Below are 15,234 nucleotides of genomic sequence, written 5' to 3'. Positions count from 1 at the left end.
GTTGTCTACCTCTTGTGACCAGTTCAATCAAAGACCATGTTTATATTTGCTTAGTTTTATGCCTGAAAATTATTAAGTATTTCTCACACACCAAACAAAGATTGGAGAATAGTCTGCAAATTACAGTCTTTTCAAAAGTGCTATTATTACTTATACCCGCCATCATCAATTTCTTGCACTACTTGTTACATTACTTTTCTGTTACACGCCACAAAATTGGTAATTGTGTCCATTCTCCTCAAAATCAGACTTCGCTTCTGTGCCTCTGAGTGAATGTCAGGGTAATCTCTGGTAAATGTGGCTAAGGCTAACATTAGCTAGCCTGCAAATGATTTTTGACCTAGGGCTCTTCTGTTGCCTGTGACAGGTATTTTCCCAAGGATCTCTCTGAAAGACAGAGAGTCAATTGTAGAGATAGGCAACATTTCTCCGCCACATATCCAGCCACAAGCTTCATTAGTTCTTTGTCACTTGTAGCCTGCAGCTGTCCATGATTAAAATCCAGTTTTGGTTGTTTAGCCACTGAAAGGCTACCGTCATCCTCTGTGGTCGCAGACGGCTCAACTTTGGTGTGGTGCATTTCAACGAGCTTTACATTGTTGTGCTGTCGGTCACAGTAGGTGTTTAAGTAGGTTTGATTTCAGGTTTAGTGTTACTCCTTGAAACAATGATGCCCTTGTCATCTCTCTACCTGACAAAATCAAAGTAATGGGAATATTTACAGCTGCTGAATGTAGGGTAGACATTTCCATCTTTCAAGCTAACGTTAGCTTGCTGCTTTGTGACCTGCAAGCATGATAATATCAAAAATGAATTTGAGGATGTGATTGATTGTTAGATTTTAAATCAGTAGGGGGCTGACAACAAAAATAAGGCCATAATGATTTTATTTGTTTTGGGGTTAATATTATTACTGTAATACAATTATATTAAAAATAGTTTTTTAATTAAAAATATATTTTTTAGTATTTTTTATTCTTTAGGGGGAATAGGAATGATATTACTGTAATGTGTTAACTAGTAACTTACTAACCAACACTGTCCAATGAACATAGTGTAACTTTGTGTTGTAGAAATGTGTATTTTTCTCTGTTTTTGTCAAATCTCACAATGCCTCAGTTGTGACCATAAAGAGGCCCTAATCTAGAGGTGGGGAAACACTGGTTTGAAATACTGTATGCTTTGACATTGAATGTTCCCTTCATTGGAACTGAGACCTGTAGCAATCCGTGGAGAAAAACCTCAGATCAAAAGCACATTAGGTAGACAGGGGTCTCCACATACTGTTGGCCATAAAATGTACATTATGCAATAAAAAAACAACTATGTGTGCCGAGGTCAAAGATCCCTGCCGCTGTGGCCTGGTCTTTATTAGCTCCCACCCACCTCCGTTTTTCCACCAGAGAAATGTACATTATTTTTACTTTAAATGCAACAACTGATCTATTGAAGCAGGGTTGTGTTATGAGAAAGGGAAGACCACCGAACATCCCCCATGGGGAGAAATGCTTTCCACTGTATGTTGGTGTGTATACATTCCGTAGATAGAAAAGGGTCCTAATCGGCCCTGCGGCTTTCGAAACAAAAAAAAAAAAAGAAAAGAGGAATCCACTTAGCAACGTGGCTAATTTACATAGCTTTGAGGAAAAGGGGTCTGTGTTTAGTTCAGCATCAGCTTAGATGGCAGAAGCAGGAAGAACGTCAGAGTCTGACACTCANGCTTTCGAAACAAAAAAAAAAAAAAAGAGGAATCCACTTAGCAACGTGGCTAATTTACATAGCTTTGAGGAAAAGGGGGCTGTGTTTAGTTCAGCATCAGCTTAGATGGCAGAAGCAGGAAGAACGTCAGAGTCTGACACTCAGTGGGAGACGAAGCAGCTGGCTGACTGGTTTGTCTGACGTTTAGGCTGGGTGGTTGACTGGCTGGCTTCACTGGTCTTGCTTTGATGTACAAGGCCTCTCCTCAAACTCTCATCAAAAGCTGTTTGTCAATTGTGTTCGCTTTTTAAATGCACTGAAACCAACCAGCCATGCAAAAATAATGTCAGTTCTTTGTCGGCATTATATTACATTATATCCTCTCAGTCAGCTCTTTCCATCTAGTGAATACAGCACAGGTAAATGCATATGGGAATAACCTTTATTGGTTGCTTTTTTCCTTGCCTTCTTGGACACAGTATCAGCCACTACAGGTATCTGGAGTATTCTTTCCAGTGAATCTGTCATAAGAATGATACTTCTGATTGTTCTGTAGTATCTAGCAAGATACCATGATATCCATGAGGTCCCATCCAGACTTGTCATGTTCATGTTCATGTCTGGACTGAGCTATGAAAGCTGCTCCGCATGTAATCACTCAGCTGAATGGGTGTTATCAATTATTTTCAGCCTCATATATATGGGTTAGAAGGTAGTAGTGGCCTGCTACACACACACTAGTGAGTTCAGAAGGCCGTATCAGCCCATTAAATGGCAGTTATCAGTTGTCATTGGGAGCATCGATTCAAGGTTTATGACCCCGTTCTGCCACCTACATTTACCTTTGTTAGGCGGTGACCTTTAGTGGCTGTAGTAATTATGATGAGAGCAAAAGGGGCAATCCGGTGATGTAGTACAAAGATTGACAAAGTCCATGTAGCAAAGGACTTTCACCCAGGAGACTGCTGTTCTTGTCTCATGTGAAACCACGATTCAATGTTAATGTTTTGTCACAAACTTGCTTATCTTAACCTAAACCAAAATCTTTTCCCAAACCTAACCTAAAGTAGTTTTGGCGCCTAAACCTAATAGGGCTGTCAAAATTGCTCAAAAATGACAGGAAAAATACTTGTATATGTATTAATACAAGGAAACATAACTACTTGTAGGTATTTTTGTTTCAACATAAACGTCTTTGAAAACATTTACATACCTACACATTAAAACACATAAAACAATTATCTAAAACATTACGTTAGAAGCGGCCGCGGACCTCTCGTTCACCCCCCCCTCTGACCCGTCAGGCCACAGGGCTCGCGGAAGCGCTGCAAAGAGCCTCGAAGCGCCGAGAAGCAAAGCCAGTTTCCTTTCGGCGTCCATGTTAACCGATTGTGTCATCCACACCGGCTGCGCTGCGCCGCGCCGCGCAGCTCCGTGGCCGGCTATTTTCTGCGCAAGTCGCGAGCGAATGTGTCAAGCCGGGTGACGGAGACAACAGCTGGGAGCAGAACCGCTTGTCGACCAGCATGGAGAAATGCACGTCTGATGTGAATGGAAGTGCCCCGGCTCGTGCGAGAATTTCGGTGCGCTACGCGTCGCAGCACCTCCGCGGGCGGTGTGGCCTTATGCAGTGCGTTCAGTGCAGCGGCTCAGGCCAACGCCCACTTGCAAAGAGGACAGCTGCGGTGGTGTTTTTTTTTTTCTCCACAATCGAATATCAATTTTCACATTCGAAGGGCCATTTTTTTTAAAATTAGAATTTATATTCAAATTTAGAATATTCGTTGACAGCCCTAAAACCTAATGAAAGTGAAACAGCAGCATAACTGCCATTAAATGGGCTGATAACGACCTTCTAAACCTGCTAATAGGTGTAACAGGCCTCTTTTCAGCCACTTATATGAGGCAGATAATGACATGAAAATGACATTTAATGGGTGGTTATGAAAATCAGAATCTCAGATGTCTCTGAAACACCTCTCAACATCAGAGAATTAGTTCCACCTTTAGTGATGCATTCTTATTGCTGCTAAGAGCTAAATGAGACTGACACCACTCAGCTGTCTGTTAAATATCAAACTACCACCAGCTGGTATCTAGCCACCAGAGCATGTGAGCTGGAGTGGAGCAGGGAGCGGAAGGATTTTGTGTTGAGCGAGGAGCGGCTATTTTTTTTAAAAGGTGGAGCGGAGCCTTATCTCTCGCTCCAATTTCGCTCCGGTCGCTCATGCCCCACCCAGAATGCATCTTTGCACCTGCACACACCCACACTATTTTCTTTCAAAACTATGGAGTTTACTGTGTACTTCAGAAAAGAAACTGAGAAGAGAAGCAGCGGTACCTTGGAGAACGGTCCCTAGCTGTGGGGAGAGGCGAGAGGGCTTCCCCGGAGGTCGGCCGCTTAACCTGGTCCGTCTCCTCCACACTTTGACTTATTTCCACCCTGCCGACAGCAGTACCGTGGAGAACAGTCCCTAACTGCGGGGAGAGGGGAGAGGGCTTCCCCGGAGAATCTACCAAGCTCATGTTTTATTGTGAATAGAAGATTACAGGTTAGGGTAGTACGACGCAGTTTTTTTTGAGCGGAGTGAGTGGAGCGTGATAAAATTTATGATGGAGCAGAGCAGAGCGGAGTGAAGAATGCGCAGAACCAAGCGGAGCGGACAAGCGGCGCAAAGTGACAGGTCTGCGAACGAGGAGCGGAAATTTTCACCCGCTCTGCTCCGCTCACATGCTCTGCTAGCCACGAGCTTAGTCTAGCACAAAGACTGCTAACATGGGGAAATGGGAAGACTGTTTTTGTATGGATTAAACAAATTAAATGCAGAGGTGCTGGCATGCAGGTATTATCTTTGGACAGAGCAAGGGTAGCAGTGTCCCTTTGTTTCTAGGCAATATGCTAAGCTAAATGTCTCCTGTCTGTAGCCTCGGACTGCAGTCATTAGACATTATGTGAGTGGCAGCAATCTTTTCATGTAATTCAGCATGAGAGCAAATGAGTGTATTTCCTTATATGTTGAATTTGTCTTTTAAATATAGTTACAATGAATACTATCATTTGTCTGGAATCTGATCATCAATTAGTGTCACATACTACAATGAATATGTAATCTGACTGTTTCATATCCATCATTTCAGAGGTGAACAACATTGACTCGACCACACTGATTTCTCATAAAAGACCAATATATCAGCCAATCATAACACATCTGACATCTACTGTCTTCCTCATCTCTCCTGACCTCCTGTCTTCTGTCTCTGCGTCTCTTACAGCTCAGTGGACTTTGATTTAAGATCTCTGCAGCAGTTTATGGTGTATATATCCTAAATGGACATTTTAATAGGCTTTTACTTTTTTTTCATTGTATTGTGCAATGTAAGCAGTAATCATAAATTATAATAATTATAATTTGTTGCTGCCGGCTGAAAACCTTCCACGGTATCTCTGAAATGTCAAGTTTTCACAAAGAAAAACAGCCTTGTTCGAAGGTTGACCACCGCTGCATGTGTGAGGATTTAAAAGGATTTAATCAACGGGTGTTTGTAGCTTTTTCTCAGCCTACACAGACGCATGAATATCTTAAAGTAAAAACATCAAGTTGGCAAATAACAACAGACTTTTCTTTTAATCTTTTATCCACCTGATATTTATTCCCTCATGTGGCAGAGGTCCCACAGGTTCTAATGATACCAGATATCTGGGGCTAGATTTTAAGGAAACATGTAAAAAGATGCATATAACAAAAAAAAATTACAATTTGATGGAATGATGCAGTCATAAAAAAATCTTGGGTTTGAATATTTTACTGGATGTGAACAAAATGCTTTAATCAGGAGTTGAAACACACACATACAGGTTAGTGCATGTAAGTCCCTCCCTTCATGTCACACTGGCTAATCAAACACTGTCGCTCTACACTGCGCTCATTCAGCTGACAAGACAAAGGTGGCATGGAAGTGTAACGTCCACCCTCCAGTCCCCCAGGTTAACACTGTTAGCACCATTAGAGCGGCTAGCACTACTAGCGACTGCCATTTTGGCTCAGCCACCTCCATATTTGCTTGTGACGACAGAGGTGAGAGCCATGTGCAGGCAATCCCAGCCCATACTGTGAATGTCGCGTATAGCAACGTCCTCCCATTCATTTGTATATGGCTAGTGCATACAGGCTGCAGCAGTGGGGCCGCAGGGAAAAAAAAACTGCAGCGGCCTGCACCACAAAGTTAAAACAGAATACATTTTTGGAAAAACACAATCGACATCACGCTGTGGTGGCCAATCACGTAACCTGCAATAAGACCCGAGGACATCTGCAGTCCACAGGAGCAAGTACCACAGTCTCTTTTTAGCGTTTAATATTTTAGTGAGTGAAAGAAGTAAGGTATTAAACAGCTTGTATGAACTATCCAGCAAAGAAGAGGACTCGCTTTGTGTGTTCGCATGTGTTCTTTTGTGGTAACAAAGATACTACTGTAATGATATCAATCAACAATTCAAAAGTAAATCTCCAGATCTTTTCAGCTGACACAAACATATTTACTGAAGAAACATACTCGGCCGCTGAGATGGCGAGATCGGCTTTCTATAGTTGGTCCCCTCCTTCCACTCCCCAACTAATGGGTCATTTAAGCAACACTTCCCATACTGCCTTGCAACTCCGCAGCAAATCACCACAATGCCAGATTTGGTGTGATATCCCTAGCACCACTAGCGCTGTTAGCCCTATTAGCATGGCTAGCACTGCTAGTTGCTGCCATTTCAGCTCAGCCACCTGCGTTTTCTTATGATCTCAGAGGTGAGAGCCGTGTGCAGACAATCCCAGCCCACACTCTGAATGTCACATATGGCCCCTTCAACACAGGGAATGGACATTAAGGAGTTAATACCATCTGCTGGATGTTTTAACGTTAACAGATTGGTCGGATTGACCTGTTGTGTGCATTGATGTACTGTTGTTTTCCCAGGATGACAAAATATAATAAGCACATCTGCATTGAGCTTGTTCCCATTTTTCTTCTGCCTCTGTATTTTTTATTCATATTCAGTCTCTTTGCTCTGGAAACTGCCATCAGGCTCAGAGGCAATTTACGGTACCTTTGAACACGTCCTTAACAGTACCATCATGCGTCCATCAGTGCCACAGCGAACACGATTTTATTACTCAATTTGATTCCATACAAGGTTCATTCCCCACATTTTTTATGCATCGTGGGCTTAGCTCAGGCAGAAAATAATCTGGACAGTGAGGGCTCTGTATTACGGTTCAAACAGGATAAAGCACTGACAAATTTTGGACCGGAGGACTAGTGAGCGGGGAGGACAGGAAGAAAGAGAGATTAAGAGCTACACCATTGTTTACCTCCTCCTCTAAGGTGCAGGATACTCTGTCGTTTATAAATGTTGGTAGCTGTTATTGGTTACCTCGCAGGCTTTTGGGGAAAGAGGAAAGGAAAATGAAAAAAAAAAAAAAAAAAAACTTTGGGAAAGACCCAGGAGGGGGTTCGATACAACTTTAATAATGCGTAGCAGGAGCTAAATGAGCCATTCTGCGGTACTTTAAGACGTCTTCCCTCCACCCATCCCCCCACTCCCCACTCTCCACCTCACCCCCCTCACGGTCTCAGGGCCTGAATTATTAAAAGTGTTGTTTTCCCTTATTGCATTGCAGCAATGTGCCTCGTTGCTAGAAATGAGCTGCACATTCTGGAGTTTGAATGCTTAAAGCGACCCACCTCCATCGGCAGAGCCAGGGGGGAGGCCGGAGAGCCGGGGGCAATGCACACATGCTCACACACACACAAATATGTATCTAAATCACCAGTCACCGATAATGTTGACACCACTCTCAGATGGTTTTCTTCCATTTCATTCCCCTAGATATTAAGCAGGTTGTGAACAGTATCTATTTCATGATAACGTGTTTAGCAGCAACTAACAATTACTTCACTGCGGCGAGAGTTATTTCCATTATCGATTAATTATTAGAGCTATAAAATATCAGGAAAATAATTAAGAGTGTCCATCATGATTTGCCAAAGACAAGGTGATGGCTTTAAATTGCTTTTTCCAAGCATTCCTAAACAATAATTAAATAAAAATAAATAAAAATCTGTTCACCATCATATGAGACAAAAAAATGCAACAAATTCTCACAATTCAGTTGCTGAAACTTGGAAATATTTGGCATTTCTGCATGAAAAATTACTTTAATAGTTACTTGGATATTAAAGTAGTCGTAGTGCATTTCTGTCTATCAACCAATAATAATAATAATAATTGTATAATCATTTTGGCTTTAAAACTGTGTGTTTTGATAAGCATACATCATTTTTTCCCCACATAATTGCATCTTTAACACCCAAATAGTCAGTTAGCTTTGTTTTTACTTTCACTCACATGAATTATATCTGCAGTATGGGTTATACTTTGACTTCCAGTTAATCCTGCTTAAATTTGGATTGCTATCAGTCTTTTATTTGAAAAGCAGATACTGGCCACACTGGTGAAGCCTCTCTTTTATCTGATCAAGTTGTTTTTGTGTAGTTTAGTCCTACATGTAGATTTTCTTAAAACATACGAAGCAAATCTGCCCCTCATGTTCATAAGGAGAACTATTTTTCAAAACTTGTAATGTTCTCCTTTATTCTTTCTTGTTTTAAAGACATAGACACTCATTTATAGAAAGCTCTAGCAACATGGTAATGTCTACTGGAAACAGGTTAAACTATTCCTACTGCACTGGCAGATTTTTTTTTTCACTTGTTTTAAGTAAACTAGGTTTTTAGGACTCAAATATAGACAGAAATGACTTCATAAGATCAAGGGTTTTGCAGTACAATCAGTGCTTTATCTCTGATGTAGTGGATATTCAGAAATGATGCATACTACACCGTCTGTGCAGAGCGCTCGAGCTGTTTCTAATTTCACGAGTTTATCCCATTTCTTCCAAGTACACGTTTATGTTTTCTTCTTTGGAAAAGTTTGAAAGTTTAAGGTTGAATATTGGCATTTCGAATAACTAATAAGTAGATACAAACCTGAAATATTGGTAGCAGTATCAGCCTTGAAATCTTCGTCGGCCAAACTCTCCATGTGTGTCTCCACTGAGTAAAAAAAAAAAAAAAAGGAAAAAAAAAAAGAAACTCTGACTTGCAGCCAAAATAAAATTGAACCAGATTCAACCAGGCATCATTCACTTAATAAAACAACACCCTTACCTTCCCATCTTCTGCTCTTGCAGGTATTGTACATGCCCGATGATTTGGGTATTAAATAATTTGACTCCTGTAGGTAAATGCCTTGTTCTAAAATGCAAGTTCCCCCCCCAAAGGTGAAGGAGTAGAGAGTAGAAGTTGTGGATAATGTAAAGTAGACTGCAGGTTGCATTCCTCCATCCTTGGAAGCCACACACACACACACACACACACACACCATCGCACACTTTAATCACACAATTAATAATTAATCAGAGGTTGGGCTCAATGCTGTCGAGTCTGCAGATGAGAGAACACCTAACTGCTGAGAAGGGCCCTAAAAAAGCAGGATTAACAACCCAAAAAAAAGGATTATCAACAGTTCATCGTGAACCAATAAGCAGCACGTCATCAATTTAGGTTAGATTTTATTAAATGGAAGAAAACTGCAGATGCTCCAGTGGTGCAAACATGCGCAGCTGAATCAATTTTTTATAAACAAAAATAAAATAATAAATAAATTAAAAAGCAGCTGGCTTCACAGCTCTGCAGAGTTTGTGAGGGGGAAAATTAAGCTGTCTCTTCTATGTGACATTTTCTACATGCATATGTGGAGAATTTGATTATATGCTCTGTTCGCTGCATGTAAACACCATCAATAATACCATAACAAACTGGCTGCAGAGGAATAGGTCAGAGATGTGTCTTTATTGTTTGTGCACTATGTTATCTAACAGTTAAAACAGCCGCCGCATTGATTTCAATGTGTTACACGGCTGTGGAATTGATCATAACAAACACTGATGATCATTTTGTTCAATTTATTTATTCCCACTGATGCATTCAATATTTTCCAATACTGTAAGCAGAGAGATCAAAAGTCGTTGCTTTATGTTCTCTTTTTTCTTCACCACTCCTGCATGCTCTCTGCGTTTCCAGTGTTGCAGCAGAGAGCAGAGTGTTTACCCAGCTGTAATTACAACATGCACAATGACCTCATTCTGCTGTGTCAGTAGCGGTAATGTATAGCCCTTGATCTTAAACTGCAAAGAAAAATGGTATGCACTTATTTTCAATATGCTGACTACATTCCCGGCATTTTTTAGACATGGCCGTGACGGCGGATCAGAATTTGATATAAGCACTGGTGCTCCTATTCGTCTGACAAGGTCTCTCTGCCTTAATATGCATTCAATAATGTGAAATGATATTAGCTGTAGGAGCTCATTGACTGTGCACTCGGGGTCTCGCGGTGTCTCTCCGTCTCTGTCTGTATCATGCTCTTCATCTGTTCCTCTTCCACACACACACAGAAGAAATGGAGAAAAAAAGGGGTGGGGGGGGTGGGCTTGAACCGCGGATAGCAACAGCAGCAGAGCAATCACACCGAAGAAATGCCCCCCACGCCTGGCCCATTAATAACAGTAATACGCACACCGCGCCCAAGCCAGCACTGCCGAAAGCACCACTGACACTTTAATGGGCATTTTTTACTTTTGTTTTTAAATAATGCATGTGCTGCTTGTCAGCACTGCTTCACTCCACCCCTGGTGTGCCTTTGCAACGTTCCTTTGTGCAGAAATTACAATGGGGACCTGTGTTTTCTGTGCCGCCCGCTCCATAAGCTGCATTCATCACATACATGGGGACGTCAGTGTGCAGTACATCACACTCTTGGGGACATGTGTGTGTGTGGGCATGCATGCATGTGTGTTACTGCTTGTGAAGGCCCCCTCATTGGCACTGAGCTAATTAAGAGTGTCTTTGAGAGGGTGAACTGTGTGCCGAGGCTCAGGAGCAGTGGACACGACCTATAGAGGAAGGTTGCTGCTATACATTTTACAGCAGGCTTGACAGCATGCCAGTGTTGTTGTGTATCTGTCAAGCAGATGCTGTAAGATTTTTTTCACCTTTGATTTAACAAGGGAAGCCTCATAGAGAGCCAAAGTTAAGCTGGAACTTCTGAGTTCTGTTCCAGTGAAAGTAAAAATTACTAAGAATCCGGCCTTGGAATGTAAACTTACTCAACAGTGTGCCATGTGGTTCACTCCGTGTTTCTCGACAAGAAGGGCTTAAAATAAAACATATACGTATGTAAGTAGGCTATTGCTGCTTATTTAATATTTATTGAACTTTTCAGAGGATTTCATTAGATTTTTTTTTTTTTTTTGATTACAGCTAACATGTTGGAGAGATGACATTAGAAGAGAGCATTGGTGGATATCACTAACAAGGGAGAAACCAACGCTAACAATGATGTACTTTGTGCCGGTGTCACAGGGGACCCAGGAAGGCAGGGCCCATCCACTTAGACCGGGTTTTCCCTCCTTGATGGGTTGTAAAAAAAAATGCATTTACATTATTACATGGCACACAAAAATATGTGAAAATCACTGCTTAAATCAAAACTTGACATAACAAATTATAACTGTTCATCTGTGCTCTGCAATTGAAGTGATGTAATGACACTTATTCCAGTCTGGTCAGTTATTCCTGTCACCGTGTTATAGACTGTACACTGTAAAGTGAGCAGTTGCTGTAGTGGTTTTGTGTTTTTAATTGTTAGCCAACTTTTTGGTTGCTTTAGATTTTTTTTTTTTGTGTGTGTGTGTAAAGTAGCTATTTGCTAAAATCTCTTATGTGTACCTGCTGTAAACTGAGAGTGTTATGGGTTTTATTTGTGATCACAAATATCCGTCTTCTACAAACATGGAGTTGGTTTTGGTTTGAACACCTAATTCTGAAGTGCTCAGAGCATTTTCGCTAAAAATCAGTTGGTTCGAAAAAGTTCCCAACTGGAACCAATGTATAGCACTTTTTCTGACCTGAAGTGCAAACTGTGACGACATCAGAGAGCATGTCATATTGTTGCTTGTGTTTTGGATGAAAATCTATAATAACAGAACAAAATCCTTTATTAGCCAATATTGCTACTACTGTTTACTTCCGTTGTGCAAGGCCCTCCTTTGATGACGCTTCCTCAGTGACAGTGGTTCTGCTCAAAACTGGCAGGGACATGAGCCGGTTTGCTAAATATCACCAAGGTTTCAAGAAATGTGAACAGAACTGGTGCAAGAACTAAGTTTCATTTGGTGGAAAGGGGGTAACATTGGTCTCCTGCTCTGATTTGTTCCAGAGCCAACCCTAAATATATTGTGTAAAACTCCTTGGAGATGTAGAATTTTGAAAGCTAACAAATTAATAATTACTTTAAGTTCAAAGTGTAAAATATGCTGTGGTGGCTACCTTTACTTTATCTTGGAGTATTAATAGTAAACCCCAGGAACACAGTTGTACCTTTTCAGGCAAAAGAAACCTTAATGCATTCATAGACAAACGTTTGGGGAGCAGCTTTTAGCCCTGCAACTGCCATCACAACCTTAGCTTTCTGTTAAGATTAAAAATCTATTTTTCAAAACTGTCTTGAATGAGACAAGCAGCAGCAACTGCATCAATTACAGGCCGCACATTAAACAGATTACAAACTGTCACACAATCAGTATTGAACAAAAAAAAGGAAAACATGTAAGTAGATCATGATACGGCTGCATCACCAGGGCTAAACAGAGGCTGCTATTAACCACCAGATAAGCAGCGGTTTGCTAGCTTGTTTGGGATTACATCAGTTTCCATTCTCACTCAACCTCAGGAAGGTACACACTGTGTAAATCTCAAAGCCTCATGGGTCTACCTGTGTAAACCATTTTAGGATCCCAATATCACTGCAGCAACAGTTGCTTATTTTGTAACAGCAGTGCATTAACATAACAGTTAAGTGGTCTCACAGCAGTATGTAGAAGTAAAACTGAAAACCTTGCATTTTTATCATGTGTGTGCCTCTGTAAAGCTGGTTTGCGATCTCTTAGAGTAATTGTGACTCTTGATAGTGCACTCTGAGTTGTTACCTTTCAGAGACCAGGATCATGACAGTGATCAAACGTTTACGAAGCATGACCATTTTGTTTTGGGTCCTGTGAGTGTTTTTTACGAGTGTTTTAGTGAAGTACCATGATGCTTTTAAGGTTACCACGAGGCATTTACAGGTTTAAAATTTGACAATTGTTTTTCCCCACTGGTTTTAGAGATTTTTCTCTCCATTGCCATCTTCATCTTGCACCCCATTTGGTTATATAGATATTAGACTCTACTGTGTTGTTAAATCCACCTGGCTCAGTTTACAACCGTTATTGATCACAGACGGGCTACATATCTGTATTCGACATTACATGTAAGGTCAATAGACCTCTAAAATCAATATATATAACAATCAATGATGCATTCTGTATTATTTCTCTTCCTGTGCAATGATTTCCTTTGATTGAATTTGCCTCTTTTTTTTCTTTTCTCAGACCTAAGTGTCTTGCCGCCGGAGTGCATACAGTTGCCCCTGGCTGCTTCCTGTCCGTTTCAGTGACGCCTGCCTGTGTTTCTTTGTGTCCCCGTAGGAAACACGTTGTGTAAGTCAGGAAGCATTGCTGTCTTCGGGAACGTGGTGTACAGCGGACTGCTGAACGATCACCTCTGGCATTTGGGAGTGCCCCTCTTTACAAGACTGGTAAGAGCAGCAGGCCCCTGTGTGCACACTTACCTCCATTTTTTCAGAAGAGTTGTATGCGGTTCTGTTGAACCCAAACAGGCTTCAGGTGCAGAATTCCCAAATGTTTCTAATGGGCTACTTTTGAAACTCGCTCTGCTGACATGTGTTAGTTGAAGTCATGTTCTGCGTGCAGTCTTCTGCTGTGGATGTAAGACGAGGGAACCCCACCACATCTTAGCATCTTATTTCATATCAGACCTTTTCAGCTTGAGCTTTAGGTAGGAAAGTCAAAACAAAGATATGTCTTCCTTGACTCTAAAAATACAGGTGAGACCATGTATGGATTTATTTCCTCCCAGTTGAAGCTGTTGTGGTGTTTAGTTTTCACTAAAAAGGCCGACTAAATAATTCATGAAATGTAGCTTCATGGCAGCAACTTTAAAAAATGATAAGGTTGTAATTAAGAGCTGGAGCAGTTGAAGCCTGTGTAAAGGATTAATGATAAATGTCTATCCCTAATTGTCAAAGGGAAATTGAATGTTTGTTTTACACTTACTCTCACTGGTGCTGGAATGTGGGCTGCGATACAGACGAGGTTCTTGTGAACAGCGTAAACCATGAGGATTACAGAGCAATTTTCCTAAAGAAAAAATAAATTCAGCACAGCACTTTTTCTTCCTGTTAATTACCCTCTTTCTGAGCGGGTCGCAAGTTTTCATCAATGTTTATTATTGATTAAATCTGTCGTTGTAGCTGTCATTTATGAGTCGGGAATTACTGTTGATTGGTGCACAAGGGTTGCATATAATTGGGTTACATTAAATAGATAATTCAGCTGATCTCATAAATGTCTAATGTGAAGGCTTGTTTGATTATCAATTAATGTCAGACGGAGATGCAAGAGGCTGTTAGGATTCCAGTTGGGGTTGCTTGTGTTGCAAGTTGAAAAGCTACTGAATCTCTCTCTCTCCACAACTGTAAGAGCCTGCAGCTTTTACAGTGACTTATATGTATATCATTTCTAATATATGCACTAATGAATTCAAAGTAAAACTCAAGTATGCATGCACTGACACACACACAGTGCACACAGTAGCCAGTAAACAAGTCTTTGAAAGATGCAACAAATGATACAGACATCAAACACGACAGCTGACAGAGATTTGGCTTTCAATTACACAGAAATCATTGCTATTTTTCTGTTGTTATTACTCATAAGAGTATGAAGGAGAGAAATAATTAAACTGATTCTTTCATACTTCAGAAGTGTCTTCATGGCACCTTTCTAAAAGCATATAATATAATATAATAGGATGGTCTTATGAATGAATAGTTTCTCCAATTAATTCTTCTTAAAGGGCCAGTACACTGATTTTACACATTACTGCTGGTTCAGTTGCCGTGTTTAGTACTGTTCAGCTGTTTTAACCGTTGTATCATGTGTTATGTGGCTGTTAAAGATCATCAGGGTTATTGTGGCATGGAGTTTTAACCAAACAGAATGCCTGCTTTAGTGTCTTTTATCAACTCCATACCCTTCAGTTTGTAAATCAGGGTTAGGGTTAGGGTTAGGGTTAAGGGGGCAGACCCTGCTAGGTTGGATAATAGGTAGGACTTGGTATCAGTACATGACACCTTTAAGGTATCAACTTATATAACCCAGTACCAAGTAGTATCAAACGTTCTCCAGTCAAACGATACCTGCATTTGATCCTTTTTGTATCAGATCTACCAAAATAAAAGACTATTTGTATGGTTTTGCTCACAGCCAGTCACCACAAGCATTTTTGTATTAATGCGACCTG

General features: G+C 40.8%; 1 protein-coding gene across 3 annotated transcripts in view; it reads left to right on the top strand.

The window, feature by feature from the left end:
* The window catches only part of LOC126404819 (RNA binding protein fox-1 homolog 3-like), a 457,207-nt gene that overhangs the window by 312,100 nt on the left and 129,873 nt on the right, over nucleotides 1-15,234 (top strand). For all 3 annotated transcript variants that reach the window (XM_050068158.1, XM_050068155.1, XM_050068156.1), the window contains exon 6: nucleotides 13,338-13,447. In XM_050068158.1, coding sequence (XP_049924115.1) covers nucleotides 13,338-13,447 — 110 coding nt within the window. The remainder of the gene's footprint in view (nucleotides 1-13,337; nucleotides 13,448-15,234) is intronic.

Source organism: Epinephelus moara, chromosome 18 (assembly GCF_006386435.1).
Source record: "Epinephelus moara isolate mb chromosome 18, YSFRI_EMoa_1.0, whole genome shotgun sequence".
In the NCBI taxonomy this organism is placed as follows: domain Eukaryota; kingdom Metazoa; phylum Chordata; class Actinopteri; order Perciformes; family Serranidae; genus Epinephelus; species Epinephelus moara.
Note: the sequence above shows the minus strand (reverse complement) of the source record. Positions and strands in the feature narration are given on the sequence as shown.